The sequence below is a fragment of the Littorina saxatilis genome, linkage group LG4, assembly GCF_037325665.1.
Source record: "Littorina saxatilis isolate snail1 linkage group LG4, US_GU_Lsax_2.0, whole genome shotgun sequence".
Lineage (NCBI taxonomy): Eukaryota > Metazoa > Mollusca > Gastropoda > Littorinimorpha > Littorinidae > Littorina > Littorina saxatilis.
In genome coordinates, this window is record NC_090248.1 from 43,882,178 (window position 1) to 43,896,317 (window position 14,140).

The 14,140-nt window shown below is 41.6% G+C and overlaps 1 protein-coding gene across 1 annotated transcript in view; it reads left to right on the top strand.

Annotated features, from left to right (window-relative positions):
* LOC138964832 (uro-adherence factor A-like) overlaps positions 1-14,140 on the top strand; it is a 47,145-nt gene that overhangs the window by 25,114 nt on the left and 7,891 nt on the right. Inside the window, exons 2-6 of the mRNA XM_070336877.1 lie at positions 5,958-6,436; positions 8,708-8,860; positions 10,123-10,316; positions 12,275-12,387; positions 13,286-13,404. Of these exons, the coding sequence (XP_070192978.1) occupies positions 5,958-6,436; positions 8,708-8,860; positions 10,123-10,316; positions 12,275-12,387; positions 13,286-13,404 (1,058 nt within the window). The remainder of the gene's footprint in view (positions 1-5,957; positions 6,437-8,707; positions 8,861-10,122; positions 10,317-12,274; positions 12,388-13,285; positions 13,405-14,140) is intronic.

The following is a 14,140-nucleotide window of genomic DNA, read 5'->3' on the forward strand; positions in this document are numbered from 1 at the left end:
GATTGGATTGGATAAGATTTACAGTCCAGTGAGGTTACCCTCATGGAAATTCGGGCTGCTTTCTCCCCGGGGAAAGCGAGCTGCCATACATACGGCGCTACCCATTTTTTTTTTCCCTGCATGCGTGTATTCATGTTTCCTGAGACTTCATGCCGACTTGAAAAGGATACATGTAATGTTATTTTTTGTTAAAGTGTGAGGATTGGCTGTTCATTGTTAATTATGTTGTGCTTCTTAAATGGTAATTTTACTCTTACAGAGGCTTGGCATCACTGCTAGTTTTGGCGATGTTCAGCCAATTCCGCTTTATTGAGCTGCGACAGGTTTCGTGGTGGGGCTTTTTAGCAGGGGATTGATTCTGTCTTTGTGCTTTGTATACGTATAATCACTGCTCAAATACTGCGATGGTAAATTTAACCAACCGGGCATAAGTCTCTTAAAATACGAAGATGTATGCGACTGTACACTACTGGCACTGCATCCGCTGTTAGATAATCACACTCAGGTGAAGAGAGGCATGTATCAGTCGGCCACTTACATCCTCGCAATCATTTTCCCTTGAATTGGCCATCACTCCAATGGGCTCCCAAACCCCACATCATTCTCTCATCCTTATAGACCGTAGAGTAGTAAACACAGCCAGGGGAGAAGATGTACATCTAAAAGCCAGAGTTGTAGATGAAAGCTCTCTGCCAGATTTCCCCTGTTGCTCTGTTTCGTGATAGAGGTTTGATGACTGTGCTTTTCTGCTTCCCTCTGTCTCTGAAGACCTATCGCTGTTGTCTGTGAAAACAGTGGCAGGACTGTGATGACTGATGTCTTCTACCCTGGCCCATTTTTGAGTCACTTGAGAAAATGTGACTCTATGTAATCGGTCAGTGTTAGTCTGTCCGGCCGGCCGTCCGGCCGGCCGTCCGTAGACACCACCTTAACGTTGGACTTTTCTCGGAAACTATCAAAGCGATCGGGCTCATATTTTGTTTAGTCGTGACCTCCAATGACCTCTACACTTTAACGATGGTTTCGTTGACCTTTGACCTTTTTCAAGGTCACAGGTCAGCGTCAAAGGAAAAATTAGACATTTTATATCTTTGACAAAGTTCATCGGATGTGATTGAAACTTTGTAGGATTATTCTTTACATCAAAGTATTTACATCTGTAGCCTTTTACGAACGTTATCAGAAAAACAAGGGAGATAACTAGCCTTTTCTGTTCGGCAACACACAACTTAACGTTGGGCTTTTCTCGGAAACTATAAAAGTGACCGGGCTCAAATTTTATGGGAACGTGACTCATTGTGTTGTGAATAGCAATTTCTTCCTGTCCATCTGATGCCTCATATAATATTCAGAACTGCGAAAGTGACTCGATCGAGCGTTTGCTCTTCTTGTTCACTGTGAAGACGATCTTGTCTTGCTTCCGGAAAAAAGTAGCGGTACACGGTGATAAGAAAATGGATTGGTGACGGTGGTGGTGGTTGGGAGGGTGTGTGTGTGTTGAAGTAGCAGAAAAGTTATACAGCTTTTCCCCGCCCCTCTCTCTCTCTTTCTCTTTCTCTTTCTCCTGCTTGCATCATCATCATAATTGAATTAAAAAAATATATATATTTGCTTTGACGCTTGCAACAAATATACTTGTACGGGCACAAATGCATTTCACGTTATGATATATATGAACGATAAGTCTAAAAATGGATGTCGTCTGGCGCCGGAAGTCGGCAAAATGCGGAAACTTCTTGAAATTTCCCCCAAAAAAATCAACTTTTATTTACGGAAGTGGAAAGGTGACGCCATGGGAAAATATTCCAGCAACATCCCTTGATAACTTCGCTATAAGAGTGATACTAAAACATGATACCAACACTCGGGCAGCCCGGGGTGCCTTTTTCATTTCAGGCGTGTGATATGGCCGTCTTTGAAGTTCAGCGTTGCAGAAAGTTTATTATCTTGTTTGGTGTCTTGAGGGCATAGGTATCTGTGTCTGTAGATCAGTGAGGTTTTGTTTATGTATGGACGATAGCACTGCACTTTTCAAAACTCTCATGGTGCATGTCATTCCGTGTGTTCTGGGTGGCATCTTACTAATACCAGCAGACACTTGCACTTCGGAAAACTTCAGTCCCTCAAATTTAGATACTACTGGTTAGCTTTACTGTAAGATACTACTGGTTAGCTTTACTGTAAGATACTACTGGTTAGCTTTACTGTAAGATACTACTGGTTAGCTTTACTGTAAGATACTACTGGTTAGCTTTACTGTAAGTTACTACTGGTTAGCTTTACTGTAAGATACTACTGGTTAGCTTTACTGTAAGATACTACTGGTTAGCTTTACTGTAAGATACTACTGGTTAGCTTTACTGTAAGATACTACTGGTTAGCTTTACTGTAAGATACTACTGGTTAGCTTTACTGTAAGATACTACTGGTTAGCTTTACTGTAAGATACTACTGGTTAGCTTTACTGTAAGATACTACTGGTTAGCTTTACTGTAAGGTTATGTAGAAGTTCTTTTTGAAGACCTCTGAGAAAAATCAGGTGGGCATCTTAAAATGGAGGAACATTTACAGAGACTATGAGCTGAAAATCGGAGGGGGGTGGGGGGGGGGGGGGGAGAAGAACAACAAGATCTTGAATTGGGAGACGTCTGATATCGGGAGGTGGGGGAGGGGTGATGGGGATCTTATAAGGGTGTGTTAGGGCACTGTAGTGCAAAAGCAGGCCATTGCGTTGGTCCTGTAGGTGTGCAGTTTCTATTCGTACACTCAGGGATGAAAGCCGAGCAGAGCACTCAGACTGAGTTGGTTTTCTCTCTATAAAGATAATTATAACAGTTGTTTTGGCAATTAAACTAGGTCATTGTGCTGGTACCAGAGTTTCGTTTATTTTCTTTACGCCTCTGCGAGAATCAGTGACTGCTAAGTCCTGGAGAAGGGAATGTGATATGTGCATGCCCGTCTGACAAAACAGATAGCGTGTAACAATGTGTCTCCATTCAACCACAATTACATCAAGACAGCTACAATACCACACGTAACTGTCTAGCGCCGAGCCAGCAGCTAGGCAAATGTCAGCTATGTGTCTGTAACCCAGGATAATGCTAACCACGTTGATGAGGTTCTGAGCTGTGGGAAGTTAGGGATATTGTTTCTGACTTCTGTCTTGATCGGCACTTCCTGCATGAAAAACAGACTTGTTAACAAATAGATCAATAAAGAAAAATGTCAAGAACTAAAAAAATGCGATATTTATTACTCGGTCAGTGGTAGACTTGGTAGAAGGATGAAGTAGGGCAGTTCGTGGAGACAAACTCATGAAGATTTTCACCAGTTTGTGCCCGGTTAGCTTTTTAAGACAAAGCAGTTACTACAGTCGAACCTGCCTGTAACGACCACCCAAGGAACCGACCAAAAGTGATCGTTACAGAGAGGTGGTCGCTATGAAAAGGTGAATTAAATTGAACCAGAGCTTGTCGCGATAGGTCGGGGTGGTCCTTGTGGGCAGGTGGTCGTTTTCAAGAGGTTGTCGCCAGGGCAGGTATTACTATCACTTTCAATGGATGCCAAATCACACAAAACTCTCGTACTAAACTGCTATATTCATTAAAAAAAAAAAAAAATTCCTTGGTTTTTTGACTCACCTGTTGTGGTGCTGACATTATCAGTCCCACGTTGTCCCAGTTGTATTGGATGACACGTGCATCCCGTGACATTTGACTGCTCCCGGTGCAGACAACTGGCACCAGCTCTCGTGGAGGCGGTTCAAAGCCTGAAGGCGAAACGTGTTGACTGGTGTGAAGAGAGACTAAAGGTCTCCCTGATTTGTGCCAGGGCAAGACGTTCCTGAGCGCTAGGTGTGCAGGTGTGATTGGAGAAAATCCAGTGAGAATTGCTGATTTAGTCAGTTTTTGCGGGTTGATTTTGGTGTTTGTGCCAAGAAGCCTTTGTTTTTCTGACCCAGATCTGTTACCGTGGAACCCCCTTTTTAAGACCCCCCCAATTTGAGACTTCCTTGCTTTTAGTTTTAAGAGCTTGCGTTTTGAAGTTTTTCAGATTTTCTGTTCATACATCTGTAAATGTACCTCCATTTTAAGACCTGATTTTCTCAGATTTTTGAAGGTCTTAAAAAGAGGGTTCCACTGTAACATATTCTTCTCTCACCCTCTCTCTCTCTCATCTTCCCTTCTTGATTTCTTTCTCCTCCTGCTCTTTGGCTCAGTCTCAAGTCTCCCTCTGGAGGCAAGATAAGTGACTGGGTATCCACTGTGCTTGAAAATTTAACTGAAGTTGTTGGTATTTTGTTTTAAAACTCCCTCTGTTTGTCGGTCCGTCCGTCCGTCCGTCCCTCTCTCTCTCTCTCTCTCTCTCTCTCTCTCTCTCTCTCTCTCTCTCTCTCTCTCTCTCTCTCTCTCTCTCTCTCTCTCCTCCCCTCCCCTCCCCTCCCCTCCCCTCCCCTCAAGTTGGAGTTTAAGCGAATCAACAAAGGAATGTGCATCAAGCGCTTTCCTCACAAATTGGGGGGGGGGGGGGGGGTGTGTGGGTGGGTTGGGAGGCACACTTAACTTTTATATATGTAGGTATTCTGCATGAGGTACATGTACCACTATTCTTTCAAGTGTGAATTGTAGTTGTACATTCTATATATATGTGTGTTTGTGAATGTAAATCCTAGCAGTGCACACATATTTCTATCACAAGCTCACATCATAAATCCATCTTGGTGTGTTTTCCTTGACTGTGAACCACTAAGCATGTTTGTAAGTTAATGCAAGAATCTTCCTTACGTTGTTTACTTTGGATCGGTGCCTCAGATTGCTAGCCACCATCCACAAATGCAGAAGAATCATGGTATAAAATCCCAGTCAGCTTTGTGAAGTGATAGATTTATTTGGATTTCTTAGGTGTCATGAATAGTTGATCTTTTTTGCAGATTCTGTGTTACATACCTTATCTCCATGCTCTCTTCTTTTTTGTGTGTACACCGGCAGTTGTTTTTCTACTGAATGCTCAATGGTTTTTCCTGGAGTTTTGTGTGTTTTGTTTGTGCTTGTTTACCGGATGAAAGTGGAAGAAGAGTAATTACTGGGAATAAGGGATGAAGGAATGCTTTGAACCTGTGGTTGTCTGACACAGATGTTATTCCAGGGAGTCTGTTCAGGCACAGAACCAGGGAAGTGCCAACAGCAATCTGTAGCCTTGAGCCTGATGTGTTGGTGCTGGCACAGGTAATTAAAAGAGCAGAAGCAGTGTTTGCTCCCAGTGACACAAATACACAGGCCTGAAAGTGGCGAGTAAAAACATGTAACTGGCAAGTAGAAATGTTCATCTACTCGCCAAATACCAGTAAAGTTGCTGAAAAAAATTGTTGGTTTGACTGGTAAAGTTTGCTCTCTGGCTAGTAAATTTTCAGAACCACTAGCCAAAGGCGAGTACACCATTAATTTTGTTGGACTTTGAGGGCTGATGCAGAACTACATATTCTGGCGTAAAAGTGCTCAGTCTTGATGCTCATCCCCAGTGTACTTGTTTTAACCCCAGATATAGGAAAGCAGATATGATTCGAATTTTATAGCACACATAGTCTTATCCTGTTGTACTTTTGGTGCCCTCTGCATCTTACTTAAGACTTACATTTGGGGGGGTTACTTTTGATTGTGTTTATTTGTTCTTACAGTGTTTTCACCGTGTGTATATACATACAACAATGACTACAGCTGTATTTTGGGTAAGATTCTCTTCTAGATTTAGCACAGGATGTCACTCGCGAGTTCCAGCAGGCAAGATCATCCTACATCCACATACATACAATGATACAGTTGATTGCCGACAATTTGTCCCTGGGATGTTGCCGATTGCCAATAGACATGTCTGATAATGATTATATCAGAGAAGAAGGTACATTGTCTAATTATTTATGAGAGAGGAAAGTACATTGTTTTTCTTTTGGATTGTTGCAGATTGCCAGTACACATGCCACCTGCACTGCGTTCCTTCCGTCACGCTCGACTGCACCACCGTGTCTCCGGGGTCCGGTGAGGGGCCCGTGGCCACGCCCACTGATCTTCCATCCCCTTCCGCCTCCGCTGAAACCTCCCTCGTAGAGCGACGGACCGTAGTCTCCAATAGATCTCCTCAGAAACAGCAGCAGCAGCCAACCTCAGCAACTTACAGTGAACTCTCAGCGCAGGCGTCACCACGGCATTTAACTCCTGGTGGTGATGCTAGCGGTCGCTCTAGTCCATCTCAAAATGTGTTGTCGTCGCCATTCAGAGACCCCCTTTTGGGAGCGTGTGTATCGCAGACTGCTTCATCGTCCGGTGTGTTATCAGCGTCGTCAGTGTGTGTGGATAGAGACCAGAACCAGAACGCGAAGAACGTGCAGCGCCATTCACTGCTGGAGACCAGGGCTGGGGACGAGGCTAGTGAGGCTTCAAATGTGAGTATTGTGCAGTGTTGCCATAGTTTTTCTTGTCTGTTAAGGGTACAGTCAAACCTGCCTTAGCGACCACCTCTTGAGAACGACCACCTGTTCAAAAGGACAACCCCTAAGGGTCCCCAACAGGCTTTTTCTCTCACGTCATTCTTGAAAATGAAAAAATTCTGACGTCCTTTTGAAATTCCTGAAAGCGGTCAAATGTCCTATTGATGCTGAAGAGCAAGGACATTTGTCCTGTAGGTATGAATTTGTAGCAACATCCCTGTAGACAGGCTCCACTGTACCTTTCTTTTCATGAAACACACAATGTCAGCCACCACAGATCTGTCCGTTCTTTAACATGGGATAGGAGCACCCTTCAACTTGCACACATACTAAAATTCAACAGCCTAGCTACTTGCACAGACATTATTTTGGGGTTAATTTTGTAACTGACACCCGAGTCAAGATACAAAATTAAATCAGATAAGTTCCCTTTGTAAAGCAGCCAGGCTGTTTATTTTTGGTATTTGTTCAAGTGGAAGGGTGCTCTGATTGCTCATAAAAGCCGGATCTGTGGAGGCTGACATAGCAGAATGAATGTCCTGTCGATTTCCTTGCATGTACTGAGGTATGTCAGTGGGGATATATTTTTCATTTCTAATGTGTATTCAGTATGAAATTAGCCTAATGGGGTGAATCGTCTGGAAGCTATTTGTTGATGATACCAGCACACGCACCATCCCTGGAAGTGTGTGTAGGGTGGCATAGTTTATTATTAACGAGTTTCTTTTTTTTGCATGCTGAGTTTGACCTCATTTTCCACTTTGTTGATCACTTGACAGGATGATTTTTTTCTCTTTGTTTTGCAGGGAGCGTGTGTGTTGGCAATTGTGCTAGGTGTTTCGCAAGCCCATATTACATAAAACGCATGGAAATAGTGCTGGCAAAAATCGGTCATTTGGTAACAGCAACCTATCAGAATAAAATTTGCTAATATAATAACAACTTCATATTTATACGAAACAAAAATTCCCAAAGCCATAAAAACAGCTGGGACAGATCGAATGATGATATTTGAATAAAAAATATGGGTAAAATACAAGAAATGCGCGGGTTAGGCGAACACTTTCTGTGTAGTGCTTTTTGTAAAATGTTGGTACAGTGGAACCCCCCTTTTAAGACCTCCAAAAATCTGAGAAAATCAGGTCTTAAAGTGGAGGGAGTCTTAAAATGGGGGGTAATTTTACAAAGGTTATGAACAAAAAGTCTGAGAAAACAAGGTCTTAAAAAGGAGGGAGTCTTACAATGGGGGTAATTTTACAAAGGTTATGAACAAAAAGTCTGAGAAAAAAAGGTCTTAAAAAGGAGGGAGTCTTAAAATGGGGGTAATTTTACAAAGGTTATGAACAAAAAGTCTGAGAAAACAAGGTCTTAAAAAGGAGGGAGTCTTAAAATGGGGGTAATTTTACAAAGGTTATGAACAAAAAGTCTGAGAAAACAAGGTCTTAAAAAGGAGGGAGTCTTAAAATGGGGGTAATTTTACAAAGGTTATGAACAAAAAGTCTGAGAAAAAAAGGTCTTAAAAAGGAGGGAGTCTTAAAATGGGGGTAATTTTACAAAGGTTATGAACAAAAAGTCTGAGAAAACAAGGTCTTAAAAAGGAGGGAGTCTTAAAATGGGGGTAATTTTACAAAGGTTATGAACAAAAAGTCTGAGAAAACAAGGTCTTAAAAAGGAGGGAGTCTTAAAATGGGGGGTTTTAAAGGGGAGGTTCCACTGTACTTTGGGAATGTAATATGTGCAGTTCTGTAAAGATAGGAAGTATGTGTTGATTTATAACCAAAACATGTTGCAGGATGTTATGAATTTATTTCTGCATTTTTATGAAGGTTTCAATTTTCAGTCAGGTCTTTGAAATTTTTATTTATTTATTCTTTCTTTCTGTCTTTCTTTCTTTCTTTCTTTCTTTCTTTTTTTTCTTTCTTTCTTTCTTTCTTTCTTTCTTTCTTTCTTTCTTTCTTTCTTTCTTTCTTTCTTTCTTTTACTTGTTTCTTTCTTTCTTTATTCATTTATTTATTTATGTTTTGTTATTTCTTTGTTATTTTTTTCTTCTTTAGTTTGCTTGTTTTGTTTCCTTGCTTCTTCGTCATTTATGCTTGTTTGGTCATCACAAAGTAACTGGATCGAATGTGGGGCAACATGATTTCATAAATCATTCTCTCTTTGGCTCAATCATACGACCTTTTTGTCAGTTCACTAGTTTACTCTCTGTTTTTACTGTCCTCACAGGAAAAGGATGAAACGGATAGTGGATACCGATCAGGAACGATACCGGATGACAAGCTGCCAAGAGCACCCAGCCAGGCTACGCTCAACCGCATGGAGCTTCGACGCAAGATCCAGACGTTCAATCACTTTGTACCCAAAGCCGCCCTAGAAGCGGTAAGAAGTCCAGATTGTATTGTACAGTTTCAATAACAGCATCTTTGTAGCAATGATCATCCTTTTTGAGTCACTTGAGAAAAAGTGACTCTATGTAATCGGTCAGTGTTAGTCTGTCCGGCCGGCCATCCGGCCGTCCGTAGACACCACCTTAACGTTGGACTTTTCTCGGAAACTATCAAAGCGATCGGGCTCATATTTTGTTTAGTCGTGACCTCCAATGACCTCTACACTTTAACGATGGTTTCGTTGACCTTTGACCTTTTTCAAGGTCACAGGTCAGCGTCAAAGGAAAAATTAGACATTTTATATCTTTTCTCGGAAACTATCAAAGCGATCGGGCTCATATTTTGTTTAGTCGTGACCTCCAATGACCTCTACACTTTAACGATGGTTTCGTTGACCTTTGACCTTTTTCAAGGTCACAGGTCAGCGTCAAAGGAAAAATTAGACATTTTATATCTTTGACAAAGTTCATCGGATGTGATTGAAACTTTGTAGGATTATTCTTTACATCAAAGTATTTACATCTGTAGCCTTTTACGAACGTTATCAGAAAAACAAGGGAGATAACTAGCCTTTTCTGTTCGGCAACACACAACTTAACGTTGGGCTTTTCTCGGAAACTATAAAAGTGACCGGGCTCAAATTTTATGTGAACGTGACTCATTGTGTTGTGAATAGCAATTTCTTCCTGTCCATCTGATGCCTCATATAATATTCAGAACTGCGAAAGTGACTCGATCGAGCGTTTGCCCTTCTTGTTTAGGATGGAAGTGGTTTGTTCATTTCAATGATTCTTCTCTCAGGTGCCAAGAGCAGAGCTGCCAACTGTTACGCTTTCAGCATTGCAATTACTACAATTTAAGAGAAATTGCTACATGTACCCTGTTACGCTAAGGTTAAAATTGCAACTCTCAAACAAATAACCACATGCATGCAACAGTTCACTCTTTCTTGTGAGTCCTGGTACTCACTTCTGATTCTCACTCCGTGTAGCGGTCAGAATACGAGCCATATAACATTGTCCACACAGAAAATTTCATTAATTAGTCTGGCTGTTTGTATGATGCCTTTAGATGTTATCTTCATTGATTCTTTTGTTATTCTCATCCTCTGTTCTGTGTTGTATTTGTACGGGATTAATAAGGATGAAACTAATCCAAAAACATTACCATGTTAAAAGGGAACTAAGTAGAGTGATTTAATGGCACAAAACCTAGTCAAGCCTCAAAAATATGCAAACTTTCCTTGATTTTCAGGATGACGATGGGGAAGCATTCCAAGGGTTCCTGCGTGTGACGCTGAACTTGATCCGGCCAATCACGATGGAGTTGGGGGCACGGCCGCCTTCCATCTACGAGCTGTTGACGCGCGAACACATCGTGGAGCAGAGTACACAGCACGTCGCATTCTACATGCCGCGTGACACTGTCAAATCTATACACATTGACAGGTTAGTGAAACCTGTGTGGCGGTACTTGCCATGAAAGACAGTTAACATGCTTTTTGCTATGATCATGCATGCGTGCGTGAACGTGTTTGCGTGCGTTTTATTCAGGGGGCAGTTGTCCTGGGGGCAGTATTCCCATGGTAGGGGGTAGTTGTCCGGGGGCAATTAGCCTGCTACCACAGTTACAGTACCATGTGTCTCTTTTTTGTAGGTGTTCTTTTATGACAGGGATGTACTGGGTTAAGTGATTCAGTTGCAAGATTACGGGATGTGAGAATGGAACATCAGACATTTAGGGACATCATGTGGAAGAAGTGTGATATCATCAGAGGAGCCTATCTTAGAAGTTCCATAGTGATGATGGGTATATCCAAGGGGAAGAATCTCGCATGTTTTTTTTCTAAAAAACACCCACCATTGTGAACATTTGAGGCCAGCTGCAGAATCATGCTTTATAGCAGTTCAAACTTTTGCTGTCTACTAAAGATAGAACACTGAAGGTGCCATTTTGGAACTCCCAAAACAAACTCTGTAGCTCTCAGTAGCGCATAAAAAACTATTGGGTGAAAGGTAGAACAAAAATTATGTAGCGCAAAAAGGCGTCACACAGTCTGGGATTCCCGCTCAAAACACAGACGCAAACATTTATTTTAAGGTATTCCAGGTGTGTGGTCAAATTATAAGAACCCCCACCTGAACCTGGGGCAATGAGAGACAGTTTTTGTGTTAGACATTATCACTTTAAAGGCATATGTACTCGATGACTATACACACTAATTGCTTTACCAACAGCTGGAGACAGACTAAATTAAGTTCCCTGCAAAATATTGTGATCTAGGACCCCTTAACACCTTCAGCCCTGACTGCAGTGCAGATTCAGCAGCCTCTCCAGCCTGGAGGGTTTTGGCACTGCAGTGCAATCTGATGGGTGCTTCACTTAAAGCGCTTCTAACTCTGCAACTAATAGTTGTAGACACATACAATTTTGTGTGTTGTATGATAAGTGCATGTTCTTACCTGTTGAGTAGCAGTCAGTACCTTCTGAACTGTGTAAAGTTCAAAGAAATCCTTCTTCCAAGTCACAAACACAACACCAAAAAGTATGTAAACACACCACTCTGTCACAGTTGTTTCAACAAGTCACAGGATGTTTCTGTCTCACATTTGCATCGAATCCCTCGCACAGGTCTTGTGCACTCAAATCACCACTTGTTTCACTCGATTGAGACGAAGAAACATCGCATTCGGCATCATAATCAGTGTCATCGTCGAGGAAAATCTCGTCAAGAACCTGCCTCAACGAGTAGCGGCGTTGGTTGCTCATATTTCGCAGGAAAAATGCTCAAAAAACACTCAATCGGACGATTTTCGTTCGCCAAATTGCTCCAAACAAAGCAGAAGGAAGTGGGAACAGATTTACCTCCCTTGCTCGTGACCTGTCTTTTATTTTTAGATCAGAAACAAGGCCAGAGAAGATGCGTGTCGCCGCCCGACAGTTTGTCGGGCACAGGCGCTGAAAGCTGCTAAGGAGCGCCCGACAAACTGTCGGGCGCAGGGCTGAAAGAGTTAAATGTTGAGATATTTGAATTTTCATTTTGATCTGGATCGTCCTATTTATAGATTTGGCAACACATGTAACGTTGATGCAAGGGAGAGAACACCGCGGCTTTGTTGACATCCTCACTTTTTCAGAGGCTAGAACAAGCTGTAATGCATGTATTATGGTCCGCGCATGGTGACGTATCGTCATTATATGGTCTTATGGTGCGTTTGACATCGATTGTGGGCAAACTACACTTTGTAAACACGGTAGTGCGTTAGTATGCCTTTAAGCAACATTCTCCATCAAATTCATTGCTTTAATCTGAGCACTGAGAAACAATTAAGCCTATACTACTTGCCCCACGTGACTGAATGGTCCCATTTCCAATCAATATAGCATGTCGTTGTGCCTGTTGCAGTAAAACAACAACCAAAGAAGTGATCACCAACCTTCTGAAGAAGTTCCACATCCTGGACCATCCCCGCAAGTTTGCCATGTATTCGCAGGAATTCAACGAGAAAAACAAGCTAGGTATGTATCATAACGTTTCTGATTTAATTACAGTGTCTTGCCAAAGGGCAAGAGTTACATATACCCCACAACAGTATTTCTTCACATTGCAAAGCTTGGTTATCAGTTTTAAACTTAGGTTTTTTGAAACAGTGCAAGTAGGCATTTCTGAACATATTCTGAGATTTACCCTGAACCTTTTTTTAAAACACCAACTGCACAAAAAATGCAACAGCCTTATTGCCGCATGGTTAACCAGTGGATTCACTGCATTTCTTTTGTGTTTTTGGCTCCTTTCTGCTGCCTTTGTGCTTTGTCAAGTTCATGTTTTCTTTGCAAGACAGAAAGCCAAGCACACATGAGAGGGGAGATAAGTGTTGAACACACCTTTTGCTGTTTCCTTTTAACCCTTTCGCTGTCTGTAGGACGTCGGCTCATGTCCTGGGTAACTTGCTTTGACAGGCAACAAACGTTCAATGAAAAACAAAGAAGAATAAAAGCAACAAACAAACAATGTGTGCTTGTGGCGTGTATTCATTTATACACCAAGGGCACACTGTGAGTTGTCAATTCAGGTAATGCTCTGCATACAAATATTTACTGGCAGTGACCAGGTTTAAAGGAGCTAAACAAAAACATGTTGCTTGTCATCTTTAATGACTTGTGCATGTTAAAAAAAATTGCTTTGTTTTTATTCAGGATTACTTCCTTAATAGCGTGGTCGGCTGGGAGTTAAGCAAACAAACAAACAAACAAACAAACTTCCTTAATAGCACAGTTTAATCAAAGGTGTTTATAGTCATCAATACTTCCTGAGTCGGTATACTTCAATGAAAGGCTTTTTTAGCCACAAATGGTATTAGCAAGGCTGTGGTTTATGTGTAACCAACTGATATCTAATGTATGTTACCCTTTGCAGTCAAACTGATACGTCTCAATGACAAGGACTTTCCGCTGGTGGCAATGATGTCCTGGGAACCGGAGCGAATCAAGCACTACCGCCTTGTCCTTCAAGAGAATGAGACTGGCGAAATTGTGGTAAGTCGTCACTCTTCCATGTTCAAATAAAAAACCCAGATAGACTGCTAATGTTCTAAATTTCAGAACAAATAAAGCAAGAATAATGAATAATGTTATTGGAGCGTATAATTTAGGACAAAACAAAAGGTTACAGTCACATTAATGTTCTTCATGTTAGCTCCATTGCTGGAAGCAAGTTTTTAACTGTATATTTGATTAGAACCACAACAACTTTCTAAGTAGGGAAGCTGAAACTTACCACAAGTATCAAGACCTGTATATATTCAGAAATGTGCACGATGTGGGAAGGTGACAAGAAGAAGAAGGGAAAGCATATCAGAGGATGACTTGAGATCTTCAACAACGCCAAGAGAAAACTAGAAAATGATTGGCTTTTTTTTCCCCTCACAATTTGCTGAACATTTCAGATTTTAGGTCAGTCACCCACACATAATTTGTGGTCTTTTCCTTGCTTGACGGGTGACTTTTTTTCTTCTTTAGTTTTGATGATGGAAAGAATGTGTGTGTTTTTTGGCATGAAGCACACTCCTAGTTCTTTTCCCACCAGCAATTGGAGTCTGTGAAAGTTAGTTAACAGACGAGTTCCAAAAATAACTTGGGTTTGATTGGGTTGTGAAAGAAAGAATGCCCTTGCTTTTTACTGGGACAAACATTGGAGGGGCCAATCACTAGCAAGGATGTGTCGGAAACACGTAGACAGTAGTACGTGTGAAGTTATTTGTCACAGGAAAAG